The 12,220-nt window shown below is 41.3% G+C and overlaps 1 protein-coding gene across 2 annotated transcripts in view; it reads left to right on the forward strand.

The window, feature by feature from the left end:
* Positions 1 to 12,220, forward strand: part of SEL1L3 (SEL1L family member 3) — a 64,126-nt gene that overhangs the window by 1,027 nt on the left and 50,879 nt on the right. For both annotated transcript variants that reach the window (XM_073342340.2, XM_073342341.2), the window contains exons 2-5: positions 4,224 to 4,791; positions 6,199 to 6,325; positions 8,190 to 8,311; positions 9,784 to 9,899. In XM_073342340.2, the coding sequence (XP_073198441.2) occupies positions 4,224 to 4,791; positions 6,199 to 6,325; positions 8,190 to 8,311; positions 9,784 to 9,899 (933 nt within the window). The remainder of the gene's footprint in view (positions 1 to 4,223; positions 4,792 to 6,198; positions 6,326 to 8,189; positions 8,312 to 9,783; positions 9,900 to 12,220) is intronic.

Consider the following 12,220-nt stretch of genomic DNA (forward strand, 5'->3'; position numbering starts at 1 on the left):
GACCAAGTAAACCTAGACCATCTGTGACAGGTGTTTGTGCAACCTGTTCATAAAAGCCTCCAAAAATGAGGATTCTACAACCTCCCGTAGAAGACCATTTCAGAGATTGACTATCCTTATAGTTAGAAAGTTTTTCCTAATATCTAATCTAAATCTTCCTTGCTGCAGATTAAACCCATTACTTCTTGTCCTACTTCAGTGGACATGAAGAACAATTGATCACAATCTTCTTTATAACATCCCTCAACATATTTGAAGACTGTTACCAGTCCCTCCTCTGAGTGTTTCTCAAGGCTAAATATGCCCAGTTGTTTTAATCTTTCCTTATAAATCAGGTTTTCTAAACCTTTTATCATTTTTGTTGCTCTTCTCTGGACTCTCTGCTGTTTGTCCACATCTTTCTTAAAGTGTGTTGTCCAGAATTGGACACAGTAGTTCAGCTGTGCCTAGTAGAGTAGTCTTGCATACAACACTCCTGTTAATACACCCCAGAATGATATTAGTCTTTTTTGCAACTGCCTCATATTGTTAACTCATTTTCAGTTTGTGATTCACTATAACCCTCAGATCCTTTTCAGCTCTGCTACTATCTAGACAGTTATTCCCCATTTTTCAGTTGACATGATTTGTTCTTGACAAATCCCTGTTGACCATTGCTTAAAACCCTGTTTATCCTCTGGGACAGGGGTTCTCAGACTTCCTTCCACCACGACCCCCTTCTAACAACAAAAATTACTTCACGACCCCAGGAGGGGGGGAACTGAAGCCTGAGCCTGCCCAAGCCCCACTTCCCTGGGAGGGGGCGGAGGGAGAGAGGAAGCCTGAACCCTATTGCTCCAGGCAGGGGGACCAAAGCTGAAGCTCAAGGGCTTCAGCCCCTAGTCAGGGGGCCTGCAACCTGAGCCCTGCTGCCCAGGGCTGAAGCCCTAGCACTTTGGCTTCGGCCCTGAGGAGTGGGGCTCAGGCTTCAGTCCCAGGCCCCAACAAGTCTAAGCCAACCTGATGACCCCATTCAAAGGGGGTCGCGACCCACTTTGGGGTCCCGATCCACAGTTTGAGAACCATTTCTCTAGGTGCTTATAAAGTGACTGTTTAATAATTTGTTGCAGTATCTTTCCAAGTATCAAAGTTAGGTTGACTAGTCTATAATTCCCAGGTCCTCTTTGTTCCCCTTTTTAAAGATAGTTACTTTGTTTGCCACTCTCCAGTCCTCTGGGACTTCACCCAATTCTCTAGGAGTTCTTGAAGATAATTACTAAGGGTTCTGAGACTGCTTCAGCTAGTTCCTTAAGTACCCTAGGATGGATTTCATCAGGCCCTGCCAACTTCGAATACATCTAACTTATCTGAATCTTCTTTAACCGGTTCTCCTATTTTGATTAAGGATAGTGTGTGAGAGTAAAAGTTGGAGAGTTGATAACTGGGCCATTAATCTGGTAATATATACTTAACGAAGACTACATGGGCAAGATTTTCACAAGATTTTCCGCACCTACAGTCAAAGCCACATTTTCAAATAGATCAGTGTTGGAAAAACATCAGCATCACTCTGGAAGCTGCTGTATCCTGAGTGCTTTTGAAAATCTGCCTTTATGTAGGTGCCTAAATAGGAGCTTTCCAAATCTGGCCCCAATTGTGGGTTCAAGCACCTGAACATCTGGACCATACCTTTTTAAAAAATTTAGCCTCAGATTTCTAAATTCTTGTGTCCTTATGTAAGCAACATACATAACTCTTATTGACGTCATTTTAAAATGATTGTATGTAATTATTTTTTTACACATAAAAAAGGAAAGAAACTTCTCCTGGTTTCTTCTCTTATATTATATTCAGATTATTACATATTTTCTGCCTGCACCACCCATACAGAAAGGGCTGTGTTTACCTCTGCAGCATAGTCTTAGGTCAGGCTTTAGATTACCATCTTTGTCTCTGACAACAAAAGAGTTACAAATTGTGAAGCGGGAAATGTCACATTGATTAACTCTGTGGCAATACTGATCTTTAAAATGTAACCCTTTGAAGAGGATCCTCTTCATTTTGGCCAGACATATTTATTTCCTCTTATAGAAACTAGGGGTTACTCACTATTTCTCAGTGTACATTATTGATCTAAGAAGTGATGAGTCATACCGTTAATGCATTAGAAAACTTTGTACAGTAGATGCCATTAAAAACTCAACGTTTTCCATTCCAGAGGGATTGTGGTACTGTGGTATCTTCTTTTACATGTAAGACTATACTATCTTTACTGTAGGTACCCAGGTGGTGGTAAATAATGAGTTTTTAATGGCACCCACTATACAAATTAACTTAAAGTGGCATAATTTCAGGACTCTGCTTTTGCTCTTTTGGCCTCCAATTTAAGTCAGTGGGGATTGTTTTGCTATTGATACTGAATGGGAGCAGGACTGGGCCCTTTGTGCTGAATTTCTCATATTGGGGCTTTTGCACATATCTTAAAATTCAGCATGGCACAGTAGAGGACTATGGGCCATATTCAGATCTTGTGTAAACAGATGCAATTTTATTGAGGTCAGTGGAGTTTCTCCAGAGCTGAATTTGGTCCCCAATGACACGCTCATCATCCCTGATACTAATGGAATGATTTATAATAATGCCTATTCAGCCTTTTTTCTTGCCTAGTATCAATGATGTTTCATAGGTTGAAAATCAACTTCCTTGCTCATCACTGGTGAACAGGAAGCTTCCCCTGAAATCTGGCATGGCAATAGAACCAATGCCATCAAATTCAGTGGAATCTAACTCCCTTCCAATTAATAAAAAGTTTGTAGCCCTTGTGGATGTTAAAATAACTATGTGAATCAGCTGTAAACTAATGCAGTGTTGTCTTCCTGAGTCTGTGTAGTGTTAGCATGTGAAATTAGCAGGACACTGTTCTGTTTTACTATTGCTGTTCCATGCTTACCCAGGTTCTTGAGTGGATAACCTCATCGAACATCTAGGACAAGCACATATTATATAATGACCTTCGATCACACCAAGGGATATTGGCAGATTCCATAGCCAGTGCTGACTGGCAGCCTCACAGCAGCTGGAAGAATAAAGGAGCTGTGAAGCAAAGGAGCGGGGAGACTGCCAGAGGAGCTAGCAGGCTAGAGAAGGGAAGTCCTGCCAGAAAATTGGTGACAAGCTGCCCAGGCACAAAACCCCAGACAAGGGATGACTGTAACTATGGGCTGAAGAAGCCCACAAAGCCAAGTAAAGTAGGAAGGAGTTCTGGGTACAACAGGAGAAATTGGAGAGAATTGATTGTGCCTGCCTGGTTTAAGAACCCTGAGCTGGAACCCAGTGGAGTAGGTTGGCATAGGTTCTCCTACTGATCCCTCAATGGAGACTTAAGCACCAAAAGGGGTCTCCAGACCAGCTAGCCTGGCCAACTATAAGGGGAAACTTGTACACCCCAGAGGTACAGAAACAAAGACTTTCATAGTCCAGAACAGGACTATTATAGAGACTCAGACAGGAAAGGCCGACTGACCCCCCCTCCAGACTGAGCAAACTCTGTGCAACAGTTCCGTCTGACCAGAGCAGGGGAACTGACACATTAGCACCTAAGTCTACACTGCTGCAAATAATGACTACTGTGCTTTCCAACTAGATTTCCAACTAGTAAATACACTGCCATTCTGTATTTCATTCTTGCAATGCACTTTTGAATACTTTACAAATGTTAATTAATCCTAACAAAACTGTGATTGGGAAGTGGATTAGGTATTATCCCCACTTTACAGATGACTAATTTAAATGTTTCTGTGGTAGGAAAATTTATTTTTACAATTGTATTATAAGAAGCTGACAAAAACACAACTAAACAAAAACAAAACAAGGGTCCAAATCCTATAAATCACAATAGAAGTTTTGATGGTCTGATCCTAAAATGTGCTTAGTGGCTCATAGAGTAAGTCATTTCTTTGGTGGATAGGATCTTACCTGAGTAAGATTTGCAGGATATATCTATATGTATGTTTGTTGGTGTATGTAGTTATAAGAATTTAAACTGGTCAAATATTAGCCTAAAAATTCTAATAATTCATAGCTAGTTCCTGTATGAAAGGGCCTTCACATTTTGGGTGTCTAATACTGTATTTTACGTTTTAAAATGAGAAGAAACACATGCAATGAATCATTATTGTAAATATATTAATCATAAAGTTTAACTCAGGCAGGTGGATATAACGTTTAAAAAAATTTTTTTCCAGAATTTTGTGCCATCATTTGGAAGGGAGACACTCCTGACAACGTCAGTTATCCCACAGTCTGACCACAGCATAGCTTATGAAGATTTTATTCATTTAAACATTTTAGAAAGAAGAGTTCTTAACGATTCTGAGGTCTCAGTTCAGTATTTATGTTCTAAGCCTTGCACGGTCACTTTGGAAGCAGTAGCCTCATCGGAGTTCAGAACTGGTGTGTTAGTGTATAAGAAGAGATGGAAGAATGAGAAGCATCTTCGTATAAGTAGAACTCAAACAGTGCATTTGAAATTTCCAAACATCATGGTTTACAGAGATGATTATTTCATCAGACGCTCTATAATAGTGCCTACTGTGATACTATATGCATGGATCAGTCACAAACCTGTTGAGGGCTATGATGCCAAGCAGGATGAAAGCTACCTACAGGCAGTTGCCAGGAATTATACTTTGTTGGAAACAGTTCCACCTTGTGAGCGTCCATACAAAGATCACAAAGTATGTTTTAAGTGGAGCTCTGAGCACATGTGGAGGCTCCAGGCAAACAGGATACCTCAGTGCCCACATGAGACTGGTAGGTACAATTATATGTTTCCTTTTTTCAGAGAACGAAGATGGGACCAAAATGGCACATTGTATAAGTTGCTATAAAAGTGTATATTTATAGTTATTAGCAAAAATATTTTGCCAGAGGGATTTGTTTTTGGTAGCAAAATGATTAAAATCAGCGATTTAAATAGCCTTGATTTAAATCAATGCACTCTGCTTCAATGGATACAAGAATGATAGGATCGGGCCCTAAAATGGATCTCCCTTCCTCCCCCCACACAGAAGACTAGCCTTTGGATTAAGAGTGAGTATGTGAAATTTCAACCCAGAAGGAAACATTTTATGATACAGAAACAACTGAAAATAGGGTTTAGAATGCAATGTCCATCTCAGCTGCAACTGTAGTTTTGCTGTGCTACACTTTATTTATAAATAAAATCTGAAGCATCCCTCTAAATTTCCTAGAAAGGAACAGAAATGAGTTAAAACATATGTTGAGTCAGATTATGCTTTCATTTACACCCATCCGCCCCTATTGAAGACTGTGTGTGAGTACAGAAGTAAATACAGAAGGTGACCCACTATCTCAGAAAAAAGTCTATTATCGCAGAAACTGAACAGTTTTTGCCATCTTAGGCCTTTATGGCCCAGTTCTGCCCTCAATTACATGGGTACTTCTGCCAGTGAAATCAATGGGAGTGCACTCATGTACCTAAAGATAGAATTTGTCCCTATGTAGTTTAGTATGCTCTTACTTACATTATAGTCTATAACTGTTTTGAGGCCATTATAGTGACCAAAAAGTTTGTCTCCACTATAACTGGGCATTTGCTATAATGTATTCAAAGGGTGTGGGACCCGAGAGTTGCTTCTTTTTCAGTGTGTTCCTTGGTACAGCCAACGTATGTTGTGATCCAGTGTGGCATTGGATAAGTATGCCATCACACTGGGATGCAACATGATGACATCTCATGATTTGGTTTAGCCATGATTGTTCCACAAACACAGCTTGCAGGATGCAGGATATCTCTGTAGAAATCTAGTTGACCCACCTGTCTCAGTATGTCTAGGGAAACCTACAATCTGTCAGAAGTGCCTCAGGATCCTATTGGGCAGATCTGTGTCTAACAACTGGAATTTTTGCCACATTTTGTGACCTCATTACCACTAATCCTAGCCTCAGAATAGCCATGAGAAATGGACCCCATGCTTCTTTCCCTCCTATGAGTAAGCTCTTCCTGGGCTGCAGTGTATTGTATAAAGGAGAGTTGACCTAACATTAGGGATTTGTTGTGTATTTGTGGGCTGACTAGATCATAGCATTTGTTCTATGTTACAAGATATTTCATTTAAACATTTAACAGTGTATGATTGCGGGGTGTCAATGTGAATTGACATTTCTTGGCAGACTAAGAATGATTACATTTGGCAGATGCTGTCGAGATCCTCAGTTTTCCATATGCATCAAGCGGAGAGAAAACAGGAATTGTGAAGAAGTTCAAGAGATTTCACAACAGAGAACTTGAGACAATCAGGCAGCATCAGATCGATTACCCAAAGTAAGCAAATGCAAATCATGGAAGATGAGTATATTTAATTCCTAATTGCTAAAATCTGTCCTCAGAGCCACCCTTGTACAGAAAATCACAAGTTAAAGGCACAGTCTCCACTAATTCAAGCAAGTGATAGGGCAGCTTCCCTGCTGGTGTTTATAAGGGTTTTCTTCAGCAGAGGAGAGACGACGGGACTGAGATTTGCAACACCAAATAAACTTGGGCTCACTCCTCTTCCATCCTCCGCTCCCTCTAAACATTCCAGCAGCACTGGAAGTAAGGCTCCCAGCTTCTAAACTCCTTTCCAAGATATGCAGAGAAGTCGTATTTCATGAAGAACTCCCCTCCTGCAGCTTTCCTAGGCTCCCATTGCTCTTTGGTTCCACATAGGGATCTGAGGGGAAACGAGGAGGATCCCTACCCTTCCCTGGGCTCCTGTTGCTCCCTGACCTCCCCTCAGTGCAACATGGTCATGGAAATGGAAAATGATCACTAGATTTATATATTACCCTTATGTACTAAAGGACAGGAGGTGTGACTGCCAAACTTGCTGATACTGAGGATCTGCGGGAATTAGAAGCCCTAGACACAGGCCTCTTAAATCATCCATGTGTAGAAGTTCTATTTTGATGCACTTTCTAGCTCCTTGCCCCTTTAGAATTGGTAGCATGGCTGGCTCATGTGCCATGCTATCAGTGGCTATCCACTGCAGCTGAATTCAACTTCCCCTCTAAGAATCTGTGGATGGGAATATGCACTATTAACTGCCCTGCCACCAGGCCTCATCCCCTCTTTTACATGGAACACCACTCGTGTATTTTGTGGTGGCAAACCAGCTGCTGATAGCTACACACTGAGTGGGAGAGGAAGCATGCTACCTCACAGCTTTTTCTCCACAGCCCAATTTACATGTGAATTTTTGCTCCTCTCCACACCTTTGAGGGGAGCAAACAGGCCAAATTCAACAGTCTGAAGCTTTCAGTCTTAATCAGGGATTTCTTTGAGTGCAGAAATCTCTGTAAGGATGAGCAGAAAAGCAGATGAGCATAATATAGTGAGAGAGGGCTGGAGAAATTCAGCTATTGCATGGGGCAGCTGCCTCTAGGCACTGGGCACCAAGGGGAAGCAGGAATCCTGGAGCATCTACTGGCCACAGAATTTTTCCCTGCCAGAGAATTATATTTTACAGTGAGATTTACAGTGATGGGGGTGCTGGCTCAGTCAGCATTGTCCTGCACTGTGTGCCTTGTGACAGCCATCAGAAGGGATGTGTGCTCTCCTCTCCCCACTTGTAGAGATCCCCCCAACTATCAAATCTTAGGTTGGCAGGTGAATACATCTTTCCTTTTGGCCCCCGGTTGTGAAGATTTGCTGTCCGTTGACATCTGTCTCAGCCCACCCCTCCTTTCAGACGGCTGGTACCCAGGGGAGGTCTAGGAGAGAGACGGGACTATGCTCCTTAGCCACACAATAATTGGCCCCTGCACAGGAGCACAAGAGTAGAAGACAGGCTAGTGTGTCCTTCCCTTGTGCACCAGCAGAAGGGCTGGTCACAATCTTGCCCTAAAGACTTTTTCCTCCTCTCTAATAACTGTATAACTTGGAAAAATCAAGCACTGTACCTGACTTCTCAGTGCTACATCAATGCAAACCTGAGTATCCAAGAGGAGATCTCAGCAGCAAGACTCTGAAATGGCTTGTTTTGTCCCAAGCAGTTGTAACTGCTCTGTGTTCTGTTTTGAAGATCACAAGAGTAAATGAGCTTTGGTAAACTAAAGTGGAAAACGTGCCTTTAAAAATATGTAGATTTTAAAAATTGATATGATCTATATCCTCAGAGTGGGTTGTTTGTTTCTTTTTACTCATGCAGGTTCACTATTTCAGTTTGGCTTTATTTACTCCGTCACTGCGAAAAGAATCTGTGTGGAATATTCTACTTTATTGACCCAGGAGAAATGTATAGTACCCCTGCTGTATTTCTAAATGAAGAAGGTAATAATACCATGAAGCCTTCAGAGGAGAAATAGTGTTATCATCCCTGACCCGTAACAAAGAACAACATTTACAAACATTTTTGTCAGGCCTATTGTACTAAACTCATGCCTGGCAGAATGCTCCATTTTGGCCCTGTGTGTTTGGAAACAAAAAATATCCAGTATATTATTAGAGTAAGATTAAGAAGAATTAAATTTGGCCACGGTATTTCCATAGAAATCTTTGCATCCAGCCTGGGCTATCTCAGAAAGTGTCAGTTTTCTTTTCTGATTTTATTTTCAAGAACAATCCCACACTCTCAGGAGGATGAACGAAATATTATAGGTCTTTTCCACAGCTGCTGGCATCATGCTGTGACTATGAGAGCAAACTAAGGGCATGGCTACACTGGAAACTTCCAAGTGCTGTCGCAGGAGTGCTCCCGGGGAAGCGCTTTGAAGTGTGAGTGTGGTCGCGTGCAAGCACTGGGAGAGAGCTCTCCCAGCGCTCCTGGTAATCCACTTCCATGAGGGGATTAGCTCCGAGCGCTGGGAGCACAGCTGGGAGCCTATTTACACTAGCGCTTTAAAGCACTCTGACTTGCTGCGCTCGGGGGTGGGGTGTGTGATTTTTCATACCCCTGAGCCAGCAAGTTAGAGCGCTATAAAATGTAAGTGTAGTCAAGCCCATAGTCTTTGCATGGGTAAACAAGAGAATGAGGAAGGAAGGAAATGGTATTACTTCTGTATGTGAAATTAATGAGACTGGAACTAAAATACTGTGTCCCGTTCTGGTGTCCACACGTCAAACAGAATGTTGAAAAATTGGAAAGGGCTCAGAAAAGTGGTACTAGAATGATTCAAGTTCTGTTTTACAGTGAGAGATGGAAGAAGCTCAGTCTATTTATCTTATCCGAAAGAAGGTTGTGGGGTGACTTGATCATCGTCTACAAGTACATATGATGGAAGAAGATTTCTGAAAGTTGAGGACTCTTTAATTGGAAAAAAGGCATCACAAGATCCAGTGGCTCAGAGCTGAAGCTAGACAAGTTCAGCCTGGACATAAAATGCAAATTTTTTAACAGTGAGGGTAATTAACCATTAGGACAATTTACTTAAGAATCTGGTGGATTCTTTTGACTTCTTTTGAAGTCAAGACTAGATGGTTTTGTTTAAAAATATGCGATAGCTCAACTAGAGCAGGCTTCATGCAAGGATTACTTGGTGAAATTCTATGGCCTGTGTTACGCAGGGTGTCAGCCTCTCTCGGGTGGCATCAGACTAGATGATCATAATACTCCATTCTGATCTTAAAATTTCTGACTCTGTGAATCTAACTTCTGTGATTCTAAGTAGTGCCGTCAAATTACCATTGTATTGCTTCACAGGACAGGGTTATTGTGAACAACATTTAGGAAGCCAGTTCTTAGCTTTCATAATTTTGTGGTTTTTAACTATTTCTTTGTTTTCATTTGTTGCTGTGTTTGTCAGGTTATGTTCATATACAGATGCGTCTTGTCAAAGGAGAAGACCTTGCAGTGAAAACTAGCTTCAGCCTTCCTCTGAAACAGTGGTTTCGACTAGATCTCTCCTTTAATGGAGGACAGGTATGTGTGGTGTCACAGCTGCCATCTTGTAGTTTAAGACAAGGGTAACAGTGTTTGGAGTTTGCAGAGGGCTATTTATATTTGGTTATGCCACCACTATCCCTTTTTACAGACTGGGCAAAGAGAGATTATATGCTTTGCACGTTTTCACACAGCAAAAGAATGGGAGACCGGAGATTTGAAACTAGGTCTTTTGATTTAGAGGCCAATGTCTATCACAAATCCACACACATTAGTCATTGCTAGCTCTAGTGTAGCTGTGCTGCTGCTAGAAAAGAGAACATTTTCCAGTGCAAGGAAGGACTGATTTTCTGTGGCTCAGTTTTCCCATCTATTAAGTATACTTCCCCCTCCTCCTCTAGCTCCTGCATCTCTCAGTAATCTAAAAACTACCCTTCCCAGAAGCACGTCTCCCAGCCTCTTTCACGCCTAAAGAAAAACTATTCCACCTCCTATGCAATTTTCTAAGCTTTGCTTCCATACAGAGAACCAGTAGAATGCTGTTAAGAGATCACATTACAAAATCCACTGCCAACAGACAAAACACATATTTTAAACCCTTATAATTTTAACAAATCACAACCAGTTTTCAACAGACCACTAAAAGGCACATCTGGGTCATTCTCCCTGCCCCATTTCTAGTCTCTACCATGAACCACTAAGGCACTAGAGCACTTTAAAAATGTTTGCATCTTTTGTTTAAATGTGTAAATCTTTTTCTTCCTCTTCATTCTTGAAAAGGACTGAATTGATTTTGCTCGAAGTTTTAAAAAGCCCACTAATTCATGGATTAAAAGAGCCACACTGACCAGTTTAGATCCAACGGTAAAAAACTGACAAGGCAGAAAATGACACTTTAAAATGAAAACATTTGTACAACCTTAACGCCAGACATCTATAATATAAATATATAAATGGAGGAAAAGGTCAGGGTTCCACAAAGTAGCCTGATTTTCTTGCCAAAAAAAAATCAGATAGAAATGTATATTTATTTTTAAATGGCTACCTCATTTTAACATGTGTTCTGTCTCCAACCTACTTTTTTTAATAGGAAATTAAAAAAAAACATTTGTTTCTGAATCATTTTAGGTGACTTTTTAAAAATGTTTAAACTGCACTGTGTAGTTCAGGCCTCCACTTCTGGAAGCAGGCATGGACCTGGCCTGAAGTCCAGTTCAGGTGCAGATGTGAATGTTATTATCAATATTAGCATAAGGTGAATAAGTCATTTCCTGTTGAAGAGGGTTGCCTATTGGTCACTTGGATAGCTAAATCAAGACATTATTCTGCAATCTTAGGGCAGAGTGAGTTCACATAGACTTGAAGTAAAATCTCATGCTTTTCTCTATCGGTTGATATGAAGGGAGCATAAAAAGGTTCATCAGAGCTCCTCCTGAGGCAGGAGGAACAAAGCCAGATGGGAAGACAGTCAAATGCTTAGAGTGGTAACCTGGGACACAGAAGATTCAGGCTCTATTCCCAGCTCAGCCAGAGTCAAGTTGCTTAGTCTTGCTGTGCTTCAATTGCTCATCTGTAATAATAGCACCTGTCTCACAGGGGTGTTGGGAGGGTAAATACATATTATGTGAGGCATTCAGATATTACACTGTTGTGGGGGCCAATAAGTACCTAAGATGGATGGAAGCAGTGTGACATGGTCTAGCCCTGCAGAAGTCTCTCCACAAAACCACTACATCTGCTTTACAAGGCACACTCCTCCCCTTCCCTCCAAGACAGGGTTCCTTGTGGTGCCCTGCCCAATACCTGTGAAGTCAGGCCAGATTCCTAAGGGAGCCTTAGGGCCATTAGGGAAATGGAGATTGGAGAGAAGCATGGATGGACAGCTCTCAGTTTCTGTGTTGGCTGGAGCCCCCTTTCGCTATAGAGTGTACAGGCCAAGCTCCACATATCTTCCTACAGAGGTAATATCAGGAGGAAACACCACACAGTAAACTTTTGTGGCATTTCCCAAGGTTTTACCACAAGGAAGTACAATATGGCTTTTTTGTATGTGTAAAAATCATCTTAGAGTAATAGAAACTCTATACACTGCTCTCCTTCTCTCACTCCTTCCGCAATCCCTATTGAGTAGCTATTTATTTCTTAGTTTTTCTAGGGCTCACATCACTGTAGTATCTGAGTATCACAGAAACATTAACCAATTAGGCAGGGATTATTATCCCCATTTTATAGATGGGGAAACGAGGCATCAAGAGATTAGAGGCCAGTTTTTTAAAGGTATTTAGGCATTTAAAGATGTAGATAGCCACTTAGCGGGATTTTCCAAAGCAACTAGGTGTTTTCGAAAATCCCATTAAGCT

Source organism: Lepidochelys kempii, chromosome 4, assembly GCF_965140285.1.
Source record: "Lepidochelys kempii isolate rLepKem1 chromosome 4, rLepKem1.hap1, whole genome shotgun sequence".
In the NCBI taxonomy this organism is placed as follows: domain Eukaryota; kingdom Metazoa; phylum Chordata; order Testudines; family Cheloniidae; genus Lepidochelys; species Lepidochelys kempii.